This window comes from Sturnus vulgaris, chromosome 10, assembly GCF_052056855.1.
Source record: "Sturnus vulgaris isolate bStuVul1 chromosome 10, bStuVul1.hap1, whole genome shotgun sequence".
Taxonomy (NCBI): domain Eukaryota; kingdom Metazoa; phylum Chordata; class Aves; order Passeriformes; family Sturnidae; genus Sturnus; species Sturnus vulgaris.
Genome location: NC_142252.1, coordinates 21,608,642 through 21,633,580, shown reverse-complemented (window position 1 = coordinate 21,633,580; position 24,939 = coordinate 21,608,642). Strand labels below are relative to the sequence as shown.

General features: G+C 42.9%; 2 protein-coding genes across 7 annotated transcripts; one reads left to right on the top strand and one right to left on the bottom strand.

Annotated features, from left to right (window-relative positions):
* Positions 1-77: 77 nt before the first annotated feature.
* Positions 78-12,047, top strand: MYNN (myoneurin). 3 transcript variants are annotated; one of them, XR_015805784.1, is made up of 9 exons: positions 78-227; positions 855-1,150; positions 2,980-3,785; positions 5,376-5,535; positions 6,170-6,348; positions 6,555-6,638; positions 7,062-7,148; positions 8,310-8,631; positions 10,514-12,047. XR_015805784.1 is itself a non-coding variant. In XM_088171037.1 (9 exons), exons 2-8 carry the CDS (start codon positions 885-887, stop codon positions 8,576-8,578), a joined length of 1,851 nt encoding a protein of 616 aa, XP_088027163.1. In that variant the 5' UTR covers positions 78-227; positions 855-884; the 3' UTR covers positions 8,579-8,601; positions 10,514-12,047. The 3 variants fall into 3 exon arrangements, 2 of the variants coding, with proteins under 2 accessions (XP_088027163.1, XP_014742571.1); XM_088171037.1 differs by having other exon boundaries at positions 8,310-8,601; XM_014887085.2 differs by having other exon boundaries at positions 8,310-12,047.
* A 2,384-nt stretch (positions 12,048-14,431) lies between these two features.
* LRRC34 (leucine rich repeat containing 34) lies at positions 14,432-23,551 on the bottom strand. Of its 4 annotated transcripts, none has more exons than XM_088171039.1 (11): positions 22,749-23,549; positions 22,280-22,401; positions 21,299-21,420; positions 21,076-21,140; positions 20,413-20,496; positions 19,307-19,435; positions 17,982-18,077; positions 16,433-16,587; positions 16,193-16,348; positions 14,995-15,121; positions 14,432-14,726 (listed from the first exon to the last, which is right to left on the bottom strand). In XM_088171039.1, exons 2-11 carry the CDS (start codon positions 22,393-22,395, stop codon positions 14,523-14,525), a joined length of 1,254 nt encoding a protein of 417 aa, XP_088027165.1. In that variant the 5' UTR covers positions 22,396-22,401; positions 22,749-23,549; the 3' UTR covers positions 14,432-14,522. The 4 variants fall into 4 exon arrangements, with proteins under 4 accessions (XP_088027165.1, XP_088027166.1, XP_088027167.1 ...); XM_088171040.1 differs by having other exon boundaries at positions 22,280-22,398; positions 22,749-22,872; XM_088171041.1 differs by having other exon boundaries at positions 14,560-14,823; positions 22,749-23,551.
* Positions 23,552-24,939: the final 1,388 nt, after the last annotated feature.

The window sequence follows — 24,939 nt, the reverse complement described above, 5'->3', positions numbered from 1 at the left end:
CTTTTTTTCCGGACCGCAGTACTACTCTCGTCTTCTCAACTTCCTTGCCAGAGTTATTTTATTTTAAGCCGCGGCGCGGCCCGGCAGGAATGTTAAACCCTTTTTACTCCTCGATTTGGCGAGCCGCTCCCGGCGCGGAGGCCGGAACTCGCGTCCCGGAAGCGGCGGCGGCGTCACCGGGACATGGCGGCCTGAGCGCAGCGCGCAGCCCTCTCTCCCCTCCGCAGGTGCGCGGGGGCCGCGGTGCTCGGGCCGGGCGGGGCCGGGGGGCGCGGGGGAACGCGGGGGCGGCGGGGCTGGGCCGGGCCGGGCCGGGCCAGGCGGGAAGGGCGCTGCGGGCGCTGCGGGCTCCGTCCCGTCCGGCGGCGGGGCCGGGCCGGGGGCGCTGCGGGGGTGCGGGTCCCGCGCCCAGTTCGCTGCCGAGGCGACCCAAACCCGAGGCCCGGGGGCCGCGCCGGCACCGAGTGGCGACCGCTCCGGACCGCCGGTGCCGGTGCCCGGCAGCAGCAACCCCGCGGGCTGAGCGTTGGCCGGTCCGAGCCTCCCGGTCCGAGCCTCCGGCCGCTCCCCGGGGCCCGGGTGTGACACGGTGTGACAAGTCCCGGGCTTAGCCGGGCTAATCCCGGGCGGGCCGGGAGCTCACGGCCTCTGCCCGCGCCCCCGCGCTCCGCCGCTGGAACCGCAGCGCCCCGGCCCGAGCAGCTGCCACCAGCTCGCTGTCCCTTGCTGCTGGCACACTGTCCTGAGTGAGCACGGGCACGTCCGGACACTCACTGCTCTGCGATCGTTAACTCTGTTAAGGGGTGAAAAAGGTGAAATCTTGTATATAAATTGATTTTTTTTTAATTTCGCAGATTTGAAAGTGTCTGCAGCGCGTTCTCAAAATGCAGTATTCCCATCACTGTGAGCACCTGCTGGAGAGGCTGAACAAGCAGCGAGAGGCCGGATTCCTCTGTGACTGCACCGTGGTCATCGGGGAATTCCAGTTCAAAGCACACAGGAATGTGCTTGCCTCCTTCAGCGAGTATTTCGGGGCCTTTTACAGAGATGCATCTGACAACAACGTTGTCTTGGATCAGACTCAAGTGAAAGCTGATGGATTCCAAAAGCTTCTGGAATTTATTTATACAGGAAACTTAAACCTTGACAGGTAATATCTAATAAAGGGGAATAGGGAAATCAACTTTGTAGTAAGGCAGAACTGGATTTTTTGTAATAAGGTCTGGAGAAACAAATAGCAGTAGATGTGGTGAATATTAATACCTTGAAGTTCATCTGTTTGTATGCTTTAAAATACTCCATGACATGTGAGTGCCAAAATAAAGGTATGTTGTCTGATATTTCACTGATTGGTAGTTGCAGTCTCCTGCTGTTTCTGTCTGCTTTGGGGGACATTAAACATCCTGCATGAATACCAGGATAGAGAAGGACAAGTGTGTGTCTGGAGGTGAATTGCAGTAGTCCTTTTTTCAAAAACACACAGAAACTGTGAATGTGGTAGAGACTTAAGTCTGAGGGATGGATGGGGATAGACACGGTTTTAAAAGTCACATTTGTTAGAATTTGCATGATCTGTTACTTAAAGTTTTATATTACATTGCCCAAAAGGAATCACAGGAAAAGTGTTTCCCCTCATTACTCCATTGATTTTGTGCCTGTTGTGCTGCTTCACATACAGTGAGGATGCATTTTTCTTTGCAGTGCCTTTTTCTCAGCAAAAGAGATTTATCTCTCATGAGGGAGGTGTGGCTACTTAGAAGTACCAAGTCCAGGATTTTAACTTCTTTCTCAATATGTGATGTCAAATGCAAGCTTAAAAACTGGCTTTTTCTACTCAAGTATGAAATCTCATACTAAACAATTTAAGTACCCAGATGCAGGGTGGCTTTTTTAATTAGCTACAGGCAGTAAGAGCAGCAAAGCTGAAGTTAGTGATTGGTCCTATGCCAATTACATATGAGCAGAGCTGTGCAGAGTTCTTGATGTCCATCTGGGACTGCAGCAGGAGAGTTTCTGGATTTTCTGAGCAGGTGGATCTCTGAAGGAGGAGGAAGGTGGAAGTACCATTCTTGCCCAGAGAGAACTGTCTGACTGTAGGTGACACCTGTCATGTTGTCCTGTGACCTTTCAGGGCATGATGCAACTGCCTGCAAAGTCTGATGTCCTCAGAGGTGGTGGATGGATAAGTGACACCAGGAGGGTACTTTGAACCCAGCACTCACACAGTACAAGATATACTGACACAGTTGTACTCCTATGGAGAGTAATTGTGGCAAGTTATTTATTGCTAGAATAAAGTTGTTTACCATGAATCTCTCTTTAAAGTACTGTAAATCCATAAATGCACTCATGGTACATATTGCCACCTTTTCCAGATCATTTTTTCCTAAACCATCAAGGCATGTGTGGCAGGAGCTGAAAAATAGAGTGTAGTGGTTTAAATGAGGACTTCCTTTTTGTTACTGGTTTCTATGTACAGCTGATACAGAATTAAGGCTATTTGCAAATCGTTTTATAAAATAAGATTAATACCTGCCACAGAAGTGTTGAGGTGAATGCACTGCTAGTGAATTACTTGAGAATTTGGCCAGAAGGTTTATGAAATGGTATTTTATGTGTTTTATTTTCCACTGTTTTATACCTTTGTGCTGTTATTCCTGAGTTGTTTGCCTGGCCTCACCACCTTACAAGTTGACTTTTAACTTACAATTCTACAAGAGGCATATAACTAAAATAAAATCCCCAATTTGAGGGTCTACAGACTCCACTAGGCACAGACCTGCAGTTCAGGAATAATTGACATTTTAGAGCCTTGTGGCACCACAGCACCGAGAAATTAAATGTTGTTGTGTGTTCTCAAAGTTACATTTTCTGATGGTATAACTCTTCTGCAGCCCTGTGTCCATTTGTGATGCAGTTGGTGCAGAACAAATGTTTGCTTTGTCCAGAATGTTTCACCCAAGTCTTGTTTCCTTGCAGCTGGAATGTTAAAGAGATTCACCAGGCTGCCGACTATCTCAAAGTAGAAGAAGTGGTCACTAAATGCAAGATCAAGATGGAGGACTTTGCTTTTATTGCTAATCCCTCTTCCACAGAGACATCCAGTATCACTGGGAATGTTGAAATGAACCAGCAGACCTGCCTCCTGACTCTCCGAGATTACAATAATCGGGAGGAGAAGGAAGATGCTGCAGCTGCAGAGCTGGTTCAACCACAGGCAAAGAAAGCAACTTCAGAAAAGAAATCTCCTCAACCCAAAAAGCGAAAGAAGAATTTCAGCCCCCTCAAAAGCACGGAGAATAAATCCCTGCAATATCAGAATGAAGTGGCTGAGAACACGTCCTTTGAGATGTTTTTAGATGCAAACAAGCTGGCCACCCACATAACAGAGCAGGCTGCCCAGGGCAGTGATAACTCAGAGCTGCAGCTGGCAGCGGTGGTGGAGAGTGAAACGCTGGCAGCACAGGATATCCTGGCCCAGACCATGGCAGCCAAACAGAAACGGGGAAAGCCTCAGCAGAGCTGTGCCCTGAAGGAGCACTGCATGTCCAACATAACCAGTGACAAGGGCACTTACCAGCTGGAGAGCTCGGGGGAGGAGCTGGACCAGAAGTTCTCCAAAGCCAAGCCAGTGTGCACCACCTGTGGGAAGGTGTTCTCCGAAGCGAGCAGCCTCCGTCGGCACATGAGGATACACAAAGGGGTGAAGCCCTACGTGTGCCAGCTCTGTGGGAAGGCCTTCACCCAGTGCAATCAGTTGAAAACACATGTAAGAACTCACACAGGTAAGCCACTGGCCATGTCTCAATGGGTTGTGAAGGCCTGGGATCACACACAGCCTGGGAGTGCAAGACTAGAAAGATTCTGACTTCTTCCTCTGGAAATTTTGTCTGCTGTCACTGTGCATGCAAGGGTAGACCCACCAGTATCCTGAGAATATGAAATGTTTCAGCATTTTTCAGTACTTAATCGTAGTTTCAATAGCTAGAGAGAACTTTATTAGTCTAAGCATCTTGATTTCAGGAAAGACTTCGGACTTAGCTGGCTGTCCTTTAGCTCTGTAGCGTGGTGGAGTGGCCAAAAACTACCATCAGGAGAGCATGAAAAACAAGCTGTACTTGATACAATAATTTCTGTTGCTTTTTTTTAAACTTCAAAACATAATATATGTTTGAGAACAAGAGTGGGGGAAAAAATCAGTCTTATAACTTGTCCCTTAGGGTTTTTAACAAAGGTAGGAGGTTGGCTGAATTACTACAAGATTTAGGATTTTATTTCATAGGTGTGCAGCTGAAATGTGTGATGGTGTTATGATCTCTGCATTCAGTAACATTACCAGGAACTTGTGTCATATCAAGCATCCAAGAGAAATCACTTAGGAGCACTTAAACGTTTTAATTCAGCATGTCTGACTTAAAAAGATGATGAACAACATATTGCTGGAGCCTGAGAAAGTGCAGGACAGAAGTCCTGTGCTTGGCTTTCCATATGTTTTGTATGTTGGAAAGCTCTGAGTAGAGGTCACAGTGTTTCCAGGAAGCTGTGAAAATGTAGATGTTGAGGAACAGCTGCAGGAGAACACCTTGTTCTTCCTGTGACCTAGGGAGAGAGTTTCAAATTCTGTCAGCCAGGGTCTAACCAAAGATTCACACATGAGGTGGAGCTTCATTGCAGAATTCAGGGACAGTGCTGGTAGGAATGCTGGCTGTACTTTGTACCTCTGAGGATATTGTCCTGGGAATTTTTGCAAGAGTGGGGAGAGAATTCCATGGTTTTGGTTGCTCAATGGCATGCTAGATGTCTAATACTTTTATTTTAGAAGTTTTTATGTGCACTCTTTATTCATGAGGTTTGATCGTGGACTGTCACAGAGTGGCGGAGGAGGAAGGCATTTTTGTACTTTCTAGGACTGCAGAGTTGCACAAACCCTCACAGGAGACAGTTCACCACTAAGAGGACATGAATAGTCAGACACTAATGAGGAATTAGGGAGCCCCTAGACTATGTTGAAGACCTGTTGCTGTTGGGACAAGCAAGAAAAAGCAGATGATTTGTTCATTTTAAATATCCAGAATGATAAACAGACATCAAAGTGTCTGAAACTGAAGTGGCAACATTGTTAAAATAATGTCCAGAAGCTGGCACTATTAAAAACATTATTACTTTTTTTTCTTTACCCAAACATAATGTGTTAAAAAATAGTCCTGTTATCCTCTGTGTTCTAGCAAATTCCACTTCAGTGGACTGATGACAGGATTTTCCAAGATGTTATTTGTAAGAAGCATTAGAACAGACACCTGAGCTTTGGTCAGGTCATGGATTGCAAAGCTTTCTTATGTAAATACAGAGAGCACAGGGGTGTTGTTTTTCACCAGGGGAGAAGCCATACAAGTGTGAACTGTGTGACAAAGGCTTTGCCCAGAAGTGCCAGCTGGTGTTCCACAGCCGGATGCACCATGGAGAGGAGAAGCCTTACAAATGTGATGTCTGCAACCTGCAATTTGCAACCTCGAGCAACCTAAAGATCCATGCCAGGTAGGCACAAGTGAGATCCTGCAAATGCTTATTCTTGGGTTTATTTAAACAGGAACATTTACTCCAGTGTGAATAAGAATTACACATGAACGTGATTTCTACTTTTCTCGTGAGACTGCTCTCTCAATGCCTAACAGGATAATTGTATGGATGTACTTGCTCATTAAGGGGGAGATCTGTGCTGGATGAATGTACAGCCTGAGTCTGGTATCCTTGTTTTAAACTTCTTGTAGCACCAAAGAGGAGAGAGTTCTGTGGTGGGAAGTGAGAGGAGTTCTCACGGCCGTCCGTCTGCGTGGGGCTTTTGGCGATTTTGGCAGGAGCAGGAACGATAATCCCACGTTAGGAATCATCATCTTACATTTCAGTACCCTAAAGCGCACAGCATGCTGAGTTCCCATGGTGGATGTCACCTGGGCAGGGTCTGTGCTTCACTTCAGCTGCCGTGGAAATCCCAGAAGTGCCGATCCCACAGGGGCCAGGCCGTGAGTTTCGCTCTGCGGGACCTCACGGCCAGCTCGGTTGTTGCCCGTTTGCCGCAGCCCAGAGCGGCAGCGGGAGGAGCAGGGCACAGAGCCGTGCCTGGCTCAGCCGTGGCCGCCGCTCGTGGCTCAGGGCTGTGTTGTTGTTGCAGGAAGCACAGCGGGGAGAAGCCGTACGTGTGTGACCGCTGCGGGCAGCGCTTTGCCCAGGCCAGCACGCTGACTTACCACGTGCGGCGGCACACCGGCGAGAAGCCCTACGTCTGTGACAGCTGCGGCAAAGCCTTCGCCGTGTCCAGCTCGCTCATCACCCACTCCCGCAAACACACAGGTACGGGCTCCTGGAGAGGGCCAACAACATGGAAATCTGCTCTGAGAGTCATCATCCAGCTCCTTCTCATGGTGTTTTTCCTTTCATTTCAGTTTCGGGAGCACTTTCTCCTCCTGTTGAACATTATCTCTGTTTCATTTTTATTTGTTCTTAATGTGTATTCTGGTTTATGTATTGAAATAACAACGTGCTTGTGTTTCCTTTAGGAGAGAAGCCATATATCTGTGGCATTTGTGAAAAGAGTTTTATTTCCTCTGGAGAGCTCAATAAACATTTTCGGTCCCATACAGGTCAGTTTTCAGACAAGCTGCTTCCTGCACTATAAGTTATAATCTACTTTTACTCTTTTGCCTTTAAAATACATTGTGTTGCTCTGTACTTGAAAGCAGAACAGTTCCTTAATTTATGTATCTTTTGATTAGCATGATGTAAAGAAAATACTCATTAATTTTTTTCATTGCCTTCAGAGTAGTATCTGTGCCACAGTGTAGGTGTTGATGTATGATCGAGGCTTTACTTTAAACGTTTGGGTCCTCTTGCTTTGTTTTAAACTATTATTCTGGAAATAATTATATTCTAATAGAGACACAGACAAAATAAGAGTTACAAAGTTCTATTTCAAAATAGAACATTGAAATCTGTTATCCTATGTCTCCAACGATATTTTTTTTCAACATCAAGATTGTTCTCACTGCCAAATCAATTTTTTTCAGGTGAAAGACCGTTTATCTGTGAAATGTGTGGAAATTCCTACACAGATATAAAAAACCTTAAGAAGCACAAAACAAAAGTTCACACAGGTGAGTTCCTTGTGCAGAGAAAGGTTAAGAAACCACATCAGCTCTTTTGCCTTCCATGCTGAATAAATATTTTTTGCTCATCCAGGTCTAAAATTGAAAAATAAATTTTGGATAGTAGTTGTTTTTAGGGCCAAAAGTATGTGTACCCAGCCTTGTTCAACACTGGCTCCATACTCCTTGTCCTCTGTCCATCCTTGTGTATTGACCATAAATCCCCTGTCATATGGAAGAGGGAATAAATGGTGTCTGTGTACATCTGGATTGGGAGGGAGAGGATGAGAAAATGAGCCATACATAAAGACAGTGTAGAATTTAGGAGGGCCCCAGTGCAGCAGGGAGCCAGTGGTGAGGGCAGAGCAGCACTGAGTGTGGAGAGGGCCTGGCAGAGCTGGAGGGGTGATCTGGGAGAGCTGCCAAGGCAGGCCAGCTCTCATGGAGAGACAGCAGGCAGCCAGGAGTGCCTCAGCACTGAAATAACAGACTTGGAGCATGCTTTGGTAGAGGAAGGATCAGATATCCGATGTGGCTGAGTCAGAGAGCCGTCCAAGAGCAGTGGCTGGCTGCATTCCAGCGGGAAGGCAGCAAGGAACCCACTAACTGGGTTTCAATTAAGAATAGAAAGTAATTTTTCAAGTGTCTGGTTAAAATCTGTAATGTGTCAGGCTGGAATGGAGTTAAGAAATGGAGTTAAGAAACTTCCAAAGAAGTTTACAGACAAATGATACTTTGTACACTGCTGTTGCAGTTAAACCAGCATGCTTGGATGTGGCTCTGATTCTGACACTTTCTGTGGAAAACCTCAAGAAAACTTTCACGATTACATTTTTTCCAAAGATCCTTTGTTCACTGTGATGTTAAAGGTTTGTTATCTTCTGTACCATGCCAAGTAGAGATCAAGTTGGAATGCATCATCCTTCCAGTTGTCACACTACAAGCAGCAGCAGATGTGATTCCCAGTGCTTACACTGTACTTACAGCTGGCCTGGCTTTGCAGCACATGGAAGCACCAATATCCCAGCTGCCCAGGCAGCCTGTGACACACCAGGTGTTGGCTCTGACAGTCATTGGAAATGGAGTTTACAGAATCTGTGAATGAGCTTTTGAACATTTCTTTCTGTTTTTTTGTTGTTTTTGTTTGTTTGTTTGTTTTTGTTGCCACAGGACCTGAAACGTCTCCTGATTCTACTGCACTAGATAATTCTTTCAACGAACAAGAATCCATTCAGAGTCAGAAAAGTCCTTTATCAGAGTCCATAGATGTGAAACCCTCTGAGATGTCTTTAGCACTTCCTCTCCCCATTGGGACTGAAGACCATCAGATGCTGCTCCCTGTGACAGGGAGCCAGTCCCCTTCATCAGAAACATTACTGAGATCTGCTGTGACTGGATATTCAGAACCTCAGTTTATTTTCCTGCAGCAGTTGTACTGACAGAGCAGTGCAGAGCCATCCAGGTAGTTTGGTAGTGAACTTGGAAATGTGTGGTAAGATGAACACAATCAAACAACCAGTCATGCTGTCTGAATTGGACTTGTTCTTTGTTTTTCTCTGTGTAAAGACATCTGTAAGGCATTTCCATTGTGCAGTGCTGAATTGTGCTAATCTGCAATCACATTTCTATTTGTGATTAACACTGATTTCCAGGAGATGATTCCGGCAACACCTGCCTTAAGAATTCTCTGTTACATATGTTAATGTACTTTGGAGTTCTCTTCCCATGTTCCTGCTGATTTGATGTGTCACAATGTCATTTGAGAACAGATATTTTAAGTCATACTTGATAGTGTAGGAAGATTGACCCAGAGGTGTAGGGAAAAATCATAATTTGGATGTATTAATAAGCCTGCACTCCAAGGTGCTAGAATGGTCCATGAAGAAGGCAGGTCAGTGCTCTGCTGAGGTGTTTGCACAGATTTGCTGCTGGCTGCCAGAGGTGCCATCTTCAGGTGGAGCCTGACCAGAGGGAAAGGTTTGAATGTATTTTCCTGACAAGGAAAGTAAAAGAGGGTTAATTTTTGTCTGAAGTGTGGCAAGTGGGAGGGTCCTAATGGCATGAATACTCCTGGGTCTTCTTTCCAACAAATTGCCTTTGTTTGTTTGTTTGTTTGTTTGAAGTGAATCCAGCATTGTTGTATTTTGTCCCAGATTTATTTTTCACGTCCCTAAAACACCCTGGGTTTGGCACACATAGCAACAAAAGGAGAGCTGGGACATGCATGTTGTAGATGAGGCGAAAAGATGCAGTGAGTTAATTAGTGAGGCATGAATCAGAGCTTCATAATCCTTTTTTTTGCTGTAGTGCTGCTTCTTGTGCTAGGTAGGAGGTACAAAAGAGGAAATAAATCCCACCCTTCACTGTGAAAATAATGAGTGAACACTACATGAGGAGGCATTAAAGAATAATACAACAGAGCAGATTGATATTCTTCCAGGCAAGGTTTTTGTAGAGTTTAACTGATTAGTTTTAATTAAAGTTTTTTGTATTGCTTTACCTCTCCTGTCACTTGTCCACAGTAACTGCACAAAACTGGTACCTAGCAAGGCCCAGGTAAAGCCAGGCTTTATTACTAGCAACAGACATATTTAAAAAGCAACATTTTAATGTCTTAAAAGGTAAAGTCATAAAAGACTAGGCGACAATAGAATTACTTTTCTACTCCATTTTGCCAGTTTGTGCCATTAACAATTGTAAGCGTTCTTTATGTAATCATCAAACAGTAATGAAACAGTCATGATACTGTACCAACAATTCATTTAAGGCTATCCTTTGTTGGTTATTTACTTGGTGCTAGCATTTATTTCCACCGATGCCTTGTGTCCAGACTCTGATAAATAGAAGAGCATAGAAGATACCTCTTAACTGATTCTGTTCTATGTGGAGTAATAATTAATCTGCACCTTAATTAAACAGACTTGTGAAAAATTTCTTGAAGGATTTCATTTAAAGAGTCTGAAAATGGTCCCTTGACTCCTGAGTGTGACTATAATTTTTTTTTCTCTTCCTACATGTTTGTATTTGTAAAGTAATAGGCCTTTTGCTGCTTTGTGTTGATTATTTTAGTATGGGGCATGTTTATAACCTGCTGCTTGGTCACATTTTGTGCTTTAATATATGGTAGATTTGCTGATGAAGCCTACCATGGCCAGCAGTAGTACAGCCATGTTCTACAGGAACATCCCTAATGCAGGAATCTCACAATGTCCTCAGTGGAGCCAATTATTGCAGGGCCTTTAATTTCTCTGCTTGTCTGTCACACAGCGCTTATGAACAGCTGATGTTCATAATGCTGGCAAAAGACAAAGGATAAAGTTCTCTGGTATTTTAGTTTTGGCATTTCCCTTTGTCTCCCCTCTTGTCTCTTTCAGCTTCTGTTGCTGGTGTAGCCCCTGAGGGATTTCTGAGCCTTGCAATTTAAGACTGAAGAACCACAAAACCGGGATCTTGACTGTGTGTAGCTTGTACTAAGCTTCTTCTTTGCTGTCTCTCTCTGAAAGTAGAGCAGAAATCTTGGGATAGGCATAGGTTTAGTCATGAATACTGAGAAAGAAAACACCATACAACTGATAACTTGCATATTTAAACAGCTTTGGAAGACAAACTAATGATATGCTGCTGATACCTGAGGAGAAGCAGCTCAGGATAAACGTATCCAGGATAAATGACTGGGAGAGAGAATAGCTCTGGAAAGAAATCTAAACAATAACTACATTCCTACATAGAAAATGCATTCCATAACAGTGTTTGTTTGGACTGGTTTTATATTTCTAAAATTATAGCTTATTACTGTATTCTTAGATTTCAGACTTTTTTAAAAAATACAGTGCTTAGATTTATACAGGATTTGTTTAGATACTTATAACAGTAACAGTTGCTTTATTAGTCATTTAGTTTTCTTTATAGACAAGAAAATATTCATTATTTTTTACAAGACAACAATTTTAACCTTTCTTAATAGAATACACAGGCTTGTAGTTTTGTCTTGGAGCAATAATTTAGTGACCTGCACTCTTGAGTCCCCATCTGAGAATCTTGATTTTTATCCCCATCTTTCGTGAAGATATCTCAGCTGCTGAGGTATGATCTCTACCAACTGTATTCATTTACTAGAATATAGATTTTAAATAAATAAATATCTATAAATATATATATATTTGTAGGTATGTTCAGGCTGTAGGTCTGGACTGTACCTTTTGCCAATAGATGCATGGAAATCTGCTGCACATGTAAGTTCTAGGCTTAAGGGTTCTGGGTTCATTTTGAAGTACAAGGCTTATAACAGTATTGGTACTTTCTGTAAGGGGTTAATATGAGAGAGCATGGAATCTTTTTAGGCATGTGTCCTTGCAAAAGAAAAGAAGGAATTTCAATAATTCTATTAAGAGTAATACAAAGAATATGACATGTTTTGTCACACTGCTGTTTCAGTCAATTTTGCACTGAAGTTGGTGCAAGTTTTGCCTGAATAGCTTATCTGCATCTCTAAATCTCTGAATTGACTGTTTGGAAGTACTTAGGTGAGAATAGCTCCTTGTATATTACCTGTTTACTTCTAAATAAGTGCCTCTGAGTGGGCACAAAGCACGTGACAACCTTTCTGAAATCACGTGCTACAAAACAATTTTCAAGTACAGACAAGTCCCAAATGAAGGATTTCAGGGCTGTGATCCGGGAGAGGCTCAATAAGCCTTGCAGAACTAAGTTCAGATAAGGACTAATTACTGATTTTTTGGTTAAATTATTTTTAAAGTATCTGCCATGTATATAGAATTTTTCCTCTGTTATTTGTATATACCTCAACTCTCAATTTTATAATCCCCTGGGAAGGGAGGGAGTTGTATATATTTAGCCTGAAGTGTTTTATGTTAGACTTTAATAAACTTGTTTTATAATTTTCCCTCACCTTGTGTCTCCTGTTTATAACTGCAAGGGGTAGCAACAAAAGCAGGAGGGAACCAGTCAGACACAACCCCTGTCCCCACTCTGGCATGAGGACCATGGGGGCCCCTGGAGCACACAGTAGGATTTGGGGACCTCTGCTGCACCTCTGCCCTGCTGGATCACTTGCCTTCATTTGCCTCCCCTCTAAAACTGGGGGGGAAAATGCTGCTTTTCAGTGAGGTCTAAAAGCTGAAAAAATGGTCTTCAGTGCAGGATTATGCTTGCTTTAGCTTCTGAATAATTCAGAAGAACATAGCAAAAAAAATCTAGCCTATGTAAATTCTCTCATTCCAAAGAACACAAGATACATCTACTAAGAATTTCAAGGTCAGAGGAAGGAAGAAATAAAAGTCTCTGGCACAGGCCTCTTTAAGCAATGCAGGGTTTTGCACAAATAATTGTTTCAGTTTGCAGGAAGCTGTTTATATGGAATTTGGTAGGAATTACTCTGCACCCCTTTCTTACAAAGGAATATCAAAGAAAATTGTAACACATGAGCTGTTTTTATGGGTGTTGTCAGTAACGAAGAGGGCTTTATGGGCTGAACAAGTTGCTGTTAAACAAGGGTTCAGATAGAGTGCAAATACTTCAAACCATACATCAGCACTTTTAGATGCTCTTTTACCTGATATATTTTGGCTGTGATATTGTTGCCATCTTATCACATCACTAAAACCAAAATACTGCTGTCGGTAGAGTTGGGTACATGTTACCACCTCAGATTAACAAATGTAATTCGTACAAGTAAATTAAGATTTAATTTGAGCAGTGAAATTAGACTGAACTTCATGTACCTGATAAGGGAAAGAAAGATACATGGGAAAAATACCTGTCTGAGTCTTGTAGTGGTGTTCCTAGCAAGAAACTCTGTCACCAGTGTGTCAGTACTGACACTATCAGAGTGTCACCTGCAATGATTCAGAGCAGCAGCACTCGGAAAAGTACCAACACAGGCTTATCTAATTATTTCAAAATTTAGGAATGCTCACAGTGTGCAGATTCTTCTCAAACCACCATGTTTGATGTATCCCCGACTTTAGTTCTCATTGTTGCATCCTTCCTGTTGAACAAGAGTTAAAATACAAGCTCCTCTCTAGAGCTGGGTGTTCACAGGGTATGGACTTTGTGCTCAGCAGGGTAACTGCAGGCTGGGAGGGCCCTGTGCAGGTGTGCAGAACAAACATACCTGCTCTGGGCTTAGCTCTAAGTCCTCTGAGGATACCAGGGGCTCTTGGAGCAAGAGCCTGAGTGTGTTGTGTTTGGGGGTGGGGGCAATGAAAATAACCCAACAAACCAACCAAACAACAACAAACCCCCACCTACACCAGCTCTCGCAACTGTCCTGTCATTTCACCTGGGGAAGAGGTGTCCAAATGTTTTCCTGTTCCTACACAGTGATAATATGGACTCAGAATAGCAGCAGTTACACTGCTGCTTCCCAGCTCTTTTTACTGAAATTACTTTCTTACATTTTTCCCCTCATGCTTTGGTCTTGTCCAAACAGTCACAGATCATTCTGGTACTTTATGCTAATATTTAACAGGCACATTTAGAGAGGCAGAGGATTGCATTAATGAAAGGCTTGGAGCAAACCTCTGCTGTCCTGTTTGGTGACTTTTTCTGTTTAGGAGCATAAATTAACTCCTGCAGGAATGAGCAGAACGAATGGAAAAAAGAAACCAGCAGATTCCACACTTCACAAAGTCTGTCCAAACCATTAAACAATGTTTAACTACCATTACATGCATATGTTGTCTTACTAATGTGTAGGAATTGCCACAGGACTAGAATGATATAAACGTTTTTGGGCAGTTTTCATGAGATGAGAAGAAATGATGGCACCACATTTGGTGGTGGTTTCTATTTGTAGTATAAGAAACAAGTATGTGCTACAATTTAATCAAAATTCCATGTATATCCCAGAAAACTGCATTCACCAGCTTTAAATTCTAGCATGGCTGTGGCTTAATGCTTAAGTTCACTTAGCTTGGTTTAAAAAAAAGTCACTATTGGAAGATCAAAAGGATGCAATTGCTAAGGAAAATGAGAGTACATGGAGAACAGTGCTAACAAATGGATTTACCCAAAGCTCTCAGCTTCAGCAGGAATCTGACTCTGCAGAATACCTGATCTGCTGCCCAGCAGCGGTCCTGGGTGTTGCTTTTGTCGGTGTGCTCTGCCTGGCTACAAACTTTTTCATAGTTACAGACTTTTAATAGACAGAACATTATCTAGCAACAAATTTTGAGTTCATTCGTTTGATATTTTCTCTCTGTTGCCATTTCAAGCAGGTGTAGATTCCTCCTAGACTGAAACCACAAAGAAATGACATGCAGCAAGTGTGGTACTGATAGAACCTATTTTACTAGAAACCAGTAAGAAACTCAGTAAGAAAGCTTTTTCTAGGAAGCTCAGGCACAGGGAGTGCTGCCTCACTCACAAATACTCGGAGATAGTGACGATTTCCAGGCTGGCGTTGGCGGCTCCGGGGGCCACGGCGTCGCAGCGCGGGGCCCAGTAGCGGTGCCTGGCCAGCCCGTGGGACAGCTGTGCCAGGAACACCTCCCCATCCACCTCGTAGGGAACCACATCAGTGCAGCCCAGCTGCAGGCGGCCCATCCCGATCAGCTCCGAGAATGCCTGGGACGAAGAACACCTGGAATTTGACACGTGGTTCTCCCTTTGGACTGCGGGGAAGGCTGTGAGACAGCACGTGGCACTCGGTCCCTTCAGTGTGCTGATCTCCAGGGAGTGTCATTCCAGCACCACCATATTATAATCACATTAAAAAACCCGAATAAATCAAGTGTCTTGTTCACTAATTGCTGTAGTCTTCCCAGCAATGGAAGGACAAATAAGAACAAACAAACCCCAGCCTTCTCAGGTGAGTTCAGAACCAAACACTTACCATGCAGGTGCTTCTATCAAGTTTGTTCCCCCAGATGTAAATATGGGAAAGTTTCACGTTGGATTGGATTGCTTGTGCAAGAGCTACAAGTCCTTTGCCAGTTATATTGTTGCTTACAATGGACAACCTAGAGAACAGAGAAAATGTGTGCCAAACCATAGAATTCCCATCTTTTAGTTAAAAATAAGAATTTAATGATGATTCAGTCTTATTATTACATATATAATACATATATAGAACTTCTTTATTTATAATACAATTATTTGTTTGTATCAAAGCCAGTCCTACTCTAATACCCTTTTCAGGTTGCCAAAGGCAGTTGGCCTCTGGATTTATTCTATTTCTCAAAGCCCTTTCCTGACTCTTGCAGCCAGGTTGTTCACTACTGAGTTCTTCAGTGTCTGTGACTTTGCTGCATGGTGGCCAGGTCTCATCTCTAGTCTGCTTTGAAGCCCAAGCCTTGGCATTTATCCAGGCTAAGCTTTGATCTTTGTGGAGTGGCAGTTATTTTTATATTAGTGAACCTGCAAGGCTTTCAGAGGCACTTCGCAGCCACCACCTCCTCAGTCTGCTACTTAAAACTAATGGCTTCAGGTAACACCTTTGATCAGCTTTTACATCCTGCCGGCAGGGGTTTAACACGGCTGCAAAAGACACCCTGATGGAGAGATTACAGCTCTTCTGGGTTCACCCGGAAGCGAACTTAAACAGAGGATTTTCTTAAGTGTTGAAGATCAGAACCAACAAATATAGTGCCTTATCCCAGCGCGGAATCTGATTATCTCAAAATTCTGAAGACCTACAGCTCTTGTTTTCATTTGTGCACCACAGGGACCTGCACTTCAAAGATGCAGAGAGAATGAAAGGATCAATTGCCTCACCCCTCACCTTCTTAGAGTGACTGTGAAAGCTGTGAGAGCTCTGAGCAGACCTGGGGCTCACCTCCAGCACCCCAGGGTGTCTCTCAGGTCTTGGAGCATCTCACACGGCAGCAGACACGGATGCTTATTAAAGAAACCCCACCCAATCTCTCACAGTTTTTTTTCCCCCAAGAAGGAAAAGTTGTCTAAAACATTTGAAACTTCCCGATTTTCCTATTTTGATCAACGTGAAGACACAGAGCTGTGATGCCATTTCAGCCACTGCAAAGTCCAAGTTTCTTACCTGCAGTCTCTGGGGAAGCTGTGCAAATACTTACACCTGCAAACTCCTGTTCCACGTTGACAAGGCCTCACTCAGGTAAAACGCTCCAACATCTTCTATTCGGTTGGCATTAAGATCCAGGATCTCCAGGGTTTGGTTCCTTTTTAGTAGCTCTCCCAAAAATTTCACACCATCACAGATTATGTTATTACTGAAAAAGAGATGCACATTTTAAATTTTTTTTAAAGTTGTTAAGAGAATGAGTTTCTAATGTGCCACATTTAATCACTCTCACCAGCTAAGGTCAAGGTATCTCAGGCTGGAGTTTTTATACAGGGCCTCACACAGTCGCTCTACACCAAAGCTTTTCATTTCATGCTTGCCCAAGTGTAGTTCCACGAGAGAAGAATTACTCCTCAACATCCGAGCTATATGAACTGTGGTCTCTTCCTAGAAACATACACTCAATTTTATTAAGCTGGGCTTTAGGATAAGATACAGTTGTGCCTCAGTAATAGGGAGATATACAACCAACTGCAAGACCTTGTCATCAATAGTAGTGTTCTATTTTGTATATTGTATAAAAATAACCACAAAACAACATCTTATGGTAAAGCTAAAAATGAAAAAATGAAAAAAAAGAAAAATACTATAGAGATATTTGCAGTTTTACAGTACTGTTTACATCCCTGCAAATATCAGTGAAGCATAGACATTTAGATTATGTCTAACCAGTTTTCCTCCCTGCTATTGCTCTTAAAAAATTGAATGTTTGAGTCAGTCTTTGCTAACATTTGGAAGTATTTTGTAATGATGCTAATTATTTCATACGAGAATTAATTAGTCAAAGCTTTTACTTGATCTTGGAGATCCTTTCCAACCTTAAAGGTTCTGTAAATTGTATGCAAAAGAAACAGGACTTCTATGGGAAAAATTATGTTCTGCCACTCAAAGGCAAAGGAAGTTTGTTCAACGATGCCCTATTTAGTTAAGAAAATAACTGAGTGAATACTGTGAGTCAAAAATAATGGAAAAACCCAGAAACCTCAGAAAATGGTACAGCTGAAGGTGCAAACGATGACAAATAGAGCCTGTGACAGGTCCAGACCAGGTCCTTACTGTTATCAATAGCAGTAGTTGAAATTGACTTCCAAAGCTGGGGTTAGGCAGATCCAGCCCAGCCTTGAAAAAGAAACAACTAAAATCTGTTCAAACTGTTACATTTACCTTTGAGAAGCGAGGAGGATGTGGCTTTCATGACAGTTTAATTCTGTTATCCTTCCATCAGGAAAACACTGATCCTGTCCCAGACACCTGAGAACTGCTGCCAGGCAGGTGACTCCACCTCTACCCAGCTCTGCAGCCAAGACTTGAGCAGCACCAGCCATGCACAGTGAGACAGCAAAACCACTCAGCCCAGCGAATATGGGAATTGCTGCAGTGTCTTTCTACTTTAGGCTCAGATAAACAGCATCCTTTGTGCTCCCCCTCGTTTGCTGCTACCCAGCATGGCTCCCTCAGTTTGCTGAACAGTGCAGGAAACTCCATGTTCTAACAGCAGAAGGAATACTTCTGTCTCCAATACCAACCCCTCTCCATTAGCCCATTATTTAACAAATGTACCAACAAATAAATTTTTAAAAATTGAACCTTCTAGTCAAACAGGGGCAGTCAGTGACTGCACAAAACTTGGCACAGAAAGAGAAAAATAATATTCCTGCAACCATTTTCTTCAGTTTGTAAAGAATTCCAGAGATCTGTGCAGTTCAGATGTCCATAAATACATCAGTATTGACTTGACTTATGCCCCTCTCTCTGAGCTGACTCCACAGTCACTCACACACCTGTTGGCTGGAGAGCAGAGGACGATTTAGGTTTATGGCTTTGAGTGATTTGTTCTGAGTCAGGGCTATGGCTGTTGCTACCAGACATTGCAAGCCCTGGAAATGAAAATGGAAAAGAAACTCTTTAGAGAAACCTGTTCAATGTATAGATCAAGCTAGCAAATTACCATTACTATTATTTCTGCCTTCATCTACTCTGAAGGGATGGGACTACAGCAGGCAGGCAACTGCTTACAGACACATAACAGATCTTCTGATACCACTGCCAACTGCCTATGGAATAGCAGAGTGAAATTAGACTAAGTAGTACAAATGACTTGGCAACTCAAAAAATAAAAAGCAAGAATAACTGATCTCAAAAATACTTGTCCATTCAATTGATCCTGTATTTTGATTTCCCTGATTTATGAGGCAAAATCAGCTTATGTGTGTTTCCCTAACATTTATCCACCAGGTAAATTGATATTTAGTATGAATTGGGCAAATTTAGATTTTTTTTTATATCCTTCTAATTTGTCCTCTTTATTATATTTACGTTACTTTTCAAGTAGACTGATCTGTACCCAAAGCCATCTCATTTTAAATCAACTCTATCAAATCACTACCAAGCACACACATACCAAGCTTTTGAATAAATCCTACACTGCCTACACTTTCCTTGTTCATGTATTCATAACACCTTCACACTTTCTGAGGGGTATTCCCCCTTCTGGCTCAGAAGCAAATCCTAAATTTCCAGGAGACAAATGTAGGCTTTTAAAAGCAATCCACAGTCCACAACCCCCTGAGTCTCCCTGTGCACTGTGGAAGAAGTCTCAGTGCCCAGCTCTAGGAGGAACCACATTGTCCAAGAGTAAATTGAGTGCTTTTCTACTCCATTCAGCACTGCTCTGCTTATGTCCTTTATGGGTCAAGCTCTGAGAGGAGCAGCAGAGCTATGGGATGAGCGACTTTCAGGGGTTACTGCACTGCACACTTTAGAAGGAAAAGATTCTCCAGGGAATGAGAAGTCATTTCTTCAACATGAATTATACAGGACTTAGCTTAACAGAAAGGAACAGCAGAAACAAACGTCAGAAAATGTGCAAGCCAAGCACTTGAATTCCTAGAGAGACACAGTGGCTCTAAAATATCCCCAGTTCTGACTTCACAGGTGCTTCATGCAATGTGCCTTTCCAAGCACACATTGCAATATTATATATTGTGTTACCTCTGGCTGTCACAAAATCAATGACAACAGATGGCATTTCCCCTTAATTAAGCACTGCAGGACCCTTGTAATACCCTTGAAAGACTTATGTCTTATTGCTGATAATTTTACTCACCACATCACAGTCTCCAAGATCCAACTTCTCTAAGGTTGAGTTAATTTTTAGCATTGAAGCAAAGAACATCCCACCTTGGTTTCCCATTTTGTTTCCAGTCATTCTCAGGTGTACAAGACTTTGATTGCTCTGGACAAAATTTAAAAAAAATAAAAATCTATTCCTTTAAGATGACCTGGAAAACAACACTGTCCTGTTTTTTCATGTGAATTCTGCTGGTCGTCACACAGAGACAAAACAACCTTTCAGAAGAATTGTGTCTAAGTGATAACACTGGCTCAGCTCTTGGCTCAGACTCCCCTCAGTGGCACCAAACATGAGTCTGCAAGAAAAAATCCTCTATTTGAAAACTTTTGTTTGTCCCAAGTTCATGAATTTCATCACACTCATGAAAATAATCCAGGCAAATATTTCTGCCTAAATTGGCATTTGAGATGCAAATTGCATTAATACTGATTTAAATCTGGTAAGCCTTGTATGAGCCCAGCACTGTATATCTACTGCAGAGCCTCAGTGTTTTGGAGGCCTGTCAAATTTAGTTAAAATCAGTTCAGGGTTCAAAGACTGTGAAGGAGGAAGAAAGAGCTCATGTGAGCCTCCTTTTACAAGCACAACAAATCTTACACACAAGCCTCATTTCCTTGGGAAACCACATTAAAAATAACAAACTTGGGTTTGTGGTGCTGCTGTAAGGCAAAGTTTTGAAAACATGTCTCAGACATCTTAAATCAAGACAAATATTGATGTCAAAGTACAGGAAAATTTAATTTAATATTTTGGGGGGGAAAGGAAAAAAATGACAGCATTATATATCCTGTAGCATAGCATTTTTCACACAGAAAAACCCAGCTGCAGTAGAAGTCCTTTTTATAGATAATTAAGTGTTAATGGCAGCACAGTGCAACTTTCTCTTGTGTGACATCTGATTTCTGAAGTGTGCCTTGGGAAACCAGGCAATCCCTGTGACACAGCAACATGCTCAATGGAGCAAAGACAGAGGCCCCTTTCAGCCAGCTCTGATGTTGGCAGCACAGCCAGTACTGGTCATCAAAAGCAGAAATATCAAAGGAGATGCCACTGCCTAAATCTGCCAGGCAAATACTCACATGGAGTGCTCCTGCTATCAGCTCTGCCCCACTTGTGCCAATGTCATTGAACATCAGGTTCAGGTACCTCAGAGTGGAGTTTTCCTTGGGAACAAACAAAGCAGGAATGAGAGTTTTTTTCCCAAAACACTGCTGTATTTTCCAATAAAGGAGATACACATACAAAACTCTGCCACTTGCAACATTTCAGGAAGTTCGTGTGTTGGAGAAGTAGTTAAAGAATGCCAAATTATGTCAGGTGATGAGGGCAAGGTATAAAATGTGTCACAGGGAGGGCACTCATGGAGCCTCAGGAACGACCAATTCCCTGGGCTTAGGCCTATAAAACCAGAGTTTATAAAATAGCTGAAAGAGGCTCTGGCACACTTGACAAAACCATTACCTCCTTTGCTGAATTGAACTGTGAGACTAAAAGCCTCATAGCTTATTCCATCTTTCTTTTCTCAGGACACTGCAGCCAAATATCCAAAGGCTTTCTACGAGAAATTTTAAATTTCCACAGAGAATACAATCTGAGGCTCTGGTAGGATGGATTGGGATGTGATAGTCAAAGTTATTGGAATTTTGCCAAACCAGCTCATTCTTGTCCCCAGTACACCATATGTAAATATTACTATAGACAAATAAATTACAAGTTGCTGAAAGATAAATATCTCTTGGCACCTGGAGGAATGTTGCCACAGTCTTTGCTCCAGTATCAGTCAATAAATTATAGGCAAGATCCAAACCTGAAAAAGATGAAGAATCAGGAATGTGACAGATGCATATCTACATTGAATTGATTTCTGAACAAAAAGAAACAAAGATGAACTAAGCCTGAAATCAACACTGATCATGTTTTCTGGTATTAACACAGCAATGTCGAACACACAGGGAAAAATCTTACCTGTGACAAAGGCAGCTTGGCCTAAAACAGAGACAAGAACTCCAAGATCATCATCTGTAACTCTTGGCACAGGCACCAGATGATTATTTCCAGCTAATTTTAACGTGAATCCTTTCGTACTTCTGCAGTAACATAAAAATGTAAGCACGTGGGGAGAAGTAAAATGATAGAAATGAATTCTCTCTCCAGATCAGAGGTGTGCCCGTGCCTGCCCTCTCTGGAGCTCTTGCACAGGGTTATCTGCTGCCACTCCTTTGGTAACACCACAATGTGATCCTGGCAGTACCTCAGCTCTGCCCTTTCTGAAGGCACTGCTCAGCTGCAAGGCCATGCTTGCACTGGAACAACCAGGATGAGGGGAAGGCAGAGGGAAATAAAGACTGTCTCAGAGGTTACCTCACCATCTTGTTTTTACTTGCTCTCTTTATTTATTTATCCTGCCCTCAGGATCAAAACCTAACACAAACCATTTCATTTTCTCAGTTTTTCCCCCCAAAGGATAATTAACTTTGGTCCCAGCACTGTCCATGAGAAGAAGCAATACTCAAACCCTTAATGAGAGAGAATTTGAGTGGTTAATATCTTGGCAGGATTCAGAACAGCTCAGGGAATTTTGACCAGCTGGAAGGTAACGGGATGCAGCTGAGGATTTTTAAACAGGAGTGAGAGACAAAAAAGAGAGTTAGGATGACTGAACACTGGGTTTGGCTTCTTTAGGGGACAGAAAGGCACCATCCTGTACATTTTTCACTTTTTTTGATTTCACTGCTTGTAAAGCTGCCCAGAAAGGATATATAGCTACAACCTTCTGCCAAGATGATGTCAAGATGAGTCAAACCAGAACTTCAGCAGTAAACGTTAAATTTGATTTGTATTTAAGCCTGAAACTGCATGAACTTTCTCATTTTTCAATTCCTCATCCTGCTACCCCATTTAAGCCTTTCAGAAGCATCTGAAGCACTCAGTTTGTTATTTCCTTACATTTCCTCATTTTTATCAGCTTCTTGAAGAACACGAGCAATGAAGGGGTTTTCAGGCTGGCTCAAATTTTGACAGGCCTGCACATAATGCAGGTGAAGATCTGGAAGAACCGACATGACCTGCTGGAAAACAAAACCAAGCGTTACTGCATCGTTTTGGCAGCCTAGCAACAAGGAGGGACCTGCATAACAATACGAGTAGACTCGGTCTGGAAGGGGTTACAACTCGTGGTTTGGAGTAACAGATACAGGAAAAGCATGAGGAAAACGGTGGGTGTGTTTTTGATGTGCTGTAGTTGGTTAGAGCACCGTGCTAATAATACCAAGGCAGGCCATTCACTTCAGAATTGAACTTGATTATTCTTGTGGGTCCCTTCCAGCTCAGCATATTCTGTAACAAACTCAGAGATAAAAGTGTCTGAGCTAACAGAGAAGTGATCCGTGGGGTAGCTGAGCCCTGCAGGCCTTACCTGAGCGATGATCACCTGTCCCCTGTCCCCAGCTCAGCCTGCGGTGAGTTCGGTAACCGGGCTGTCCCGAGCCCGTTCCCAGGGAGGCTGTCCCGAGCCCGTTCCCAGGGAGGCTGTCCCGAGCCCGTTCCCAGGGAGGGTGTCCCGAGCCCGTTCCCAGGGAGGCTGTCCCGGGCTGCCAGGAGCCCCCCGGTGTCCCCTGTGCGGGGCTGAGCCCCCGGTGCTGCCCGGACCCTGCGGACGGGGCAGGGTAGGTTCCCCACCGCACCCCAGAGCACGGAGTTGGTCTCCGAGGAGCCTTTGTAAAACTTTCCATGGTTACATGGATCAGCTGCTCCTTCAAAGAGTCCTGTGCTGGCCCTTTCCAGCAAATAAATCCCTGTCTGGTGATTTCACCACTGCCCTCCTATGCAGGAGAGGGGGGTGGGCTCCGTTTTCCCGCAGTGCAGCACTGCCAGGAGCTGCCTGTGCTGGGTCTGTCTCGTCTCTCCTGCACAAACTTCCCCCAGGTTTGAAGAATCTCCCTGACATGAGAGTGCTCAGACTGCCTGAACTGCCTGAAGAAATTCCCACATCAGCTTTGGCCTTCCCTTTCCCGTGTTTATGTGAGGAGCACCACGTTACACACTGCACCTGCATCTTCCAACCGGTTAAACAGTGTCAGGACACTAGATATGAGTGAAAAACACTTTGATGCTATTCCTAGAGGAATGTGCAGTATGAAAAATGTATTTGTTCCTTTGTTTTAATTTTTTGTCTTATTGATACCTCCCTTTTGCACAATCCAAGTTCTCCATTACAACCAAGTGTTACTTTTCCTTACCACAGTGAGAAGGGACATTCCACTGGTACACACCTGAGCCTGGGCTCCTCATTATTGCTGGCACCTCAGTATTCAGGCAGGGAGAAAAAAGCAAGAACATGGAAACACCGACCTTTGTGTTGAATCATAAAGATGGAATCCTGACTGGAGCAACTGCTGTCGTTTTTTGAATCTTTTTTTTTCTGTGTACACTGGAAAATAAGAGCTGCATTTGCACAGAATCAATATGTTACAAAGTGAGCAAAGGGCAATTTAAAAATGGATGTGATATTGTTAATGTCTTTAACTCCACGAACATTTGCTGTTCATTTGATAATGAACAATTATGCACCCTTGGGCTATGGTAAGTGGAAGAGTATTCATAGACATCCTCATTTTAGGGCTCAGAATACACTTTCCTTTTTATAAAATGCAATGCTTTTTTTTCCAAGTATTTTTTTTTCCACTGGTGAAGTTTTCTTCCTGAGGGTTGCATTTACAGAAGTAGTAATTTATACAAAAGACTCACTCACTTTTAGATTTCATTAATTTAAATTGCTTTCCCCTGCATTGTACATACAAAGAAAATGAAGAAGCAGACTAATGTTTCTGCTAAGAAATAAAATGAAACCCATAAGAAACCTTTCCAGCACAGGAAACAACATAGATGTCTTTGCCAAAATTTCCACCATACTGTGAGGTATAATGTGACATTAATGAGCAGAATATTCTGTGTTCATCTATCAACAGTAATGCAGCTCCACGGAATTTTCTTAGGAGATTTCTTCCCTAAAAACAAAATCCCAAGGATTGCTATTTAATTGACATAATATATCTTTTTAATGACTGTGTCTAGGTACTTGTGGAGGTGAAGGAACTGAAAATTTTAAATCCTTTTGCCTTTCTGAAAATAAATTCAGTATCTTTTCAAAGGAGATCTTTCTCCTGGAGTCATTAGAAAGATTATAGCTGGGACAAGATAAAGAAATTAAATGTCTGCCAGAAGACATAAGCAAATTGCAGGCAGGAGCAATAGAAGGGGCAAGATCTTGTTCTGCTGCAACATGGAAATTCCACGGACTTCAACTGCTCCCAAATGCAGGACTGAAGAGCCTCTTCAGGTACATGGTGCAGCATCAGGCCAGAACTATCAGAACAGGAATAATATCAAAGCTCAGTGTTTAAAACTCATCTTGTCTCTCTGTGTTTAGTAATGATCCCAACAATACAGTTTATAAACCTTACTTAATGCACTTTACCTCCAGAAATGATCAGTACCTTGTTTGGAAGTACAGAGTAGGATTCCAGACAGGCAGAACATAAACTTCTACCAGGACCTGCATTACCATCCAGTCTTACAGAGGTGTAAAAAGCTGCTTGAAAGTATCT

Excerpts from the sequence above, each read along its gene's own strand:
- MYNN (XM_088171037.1), top strand. The coding sequence starts at position 885 with ATGCAGTATTCCCATCACTGTGAGCACCTGCTGGAGAGGCTGAACAAG. Across the intron at positions 3,786-5,375 it reads ACATGTAAGAACTCACACAG|GGGAGAAGCCATACAAGTGT; the intron begins GTAAGCCACTGG and ends GTTTTTCACCAG. Across the intron at positions 5,536-6,169 it reads AACCTAAAGATCCATGCCAG|GAAGCACAGCGGGGAGAAGC; the intron begins GTAGGCACAAGT and ends TTGTTGTTGCAG.
- LRRC34 (XM_088171039.1), bottom strand. The coding sequence starts at position 22,395 with ATGTCGGTTCTTCCAGATCTTCACCTGCATTATGTGCAGGCCTGTCAA. Across the intron at positions 20,497-21,075 it reads CTGTGGCAACATTCCTCCAG|GAAAACTCCACTCTGAGGTA; the intron begins GTGCCAAGAGAT and ends TTTGTTCCCAAG. Across the intron at positions 16,588-17,981 it reads CTCTGCTCTCCAGCCAACAG|GAAGAGACCACAGTTCATAT; the intron begins GTGTGTGAGTGA and ends GTATGTTTCTAG.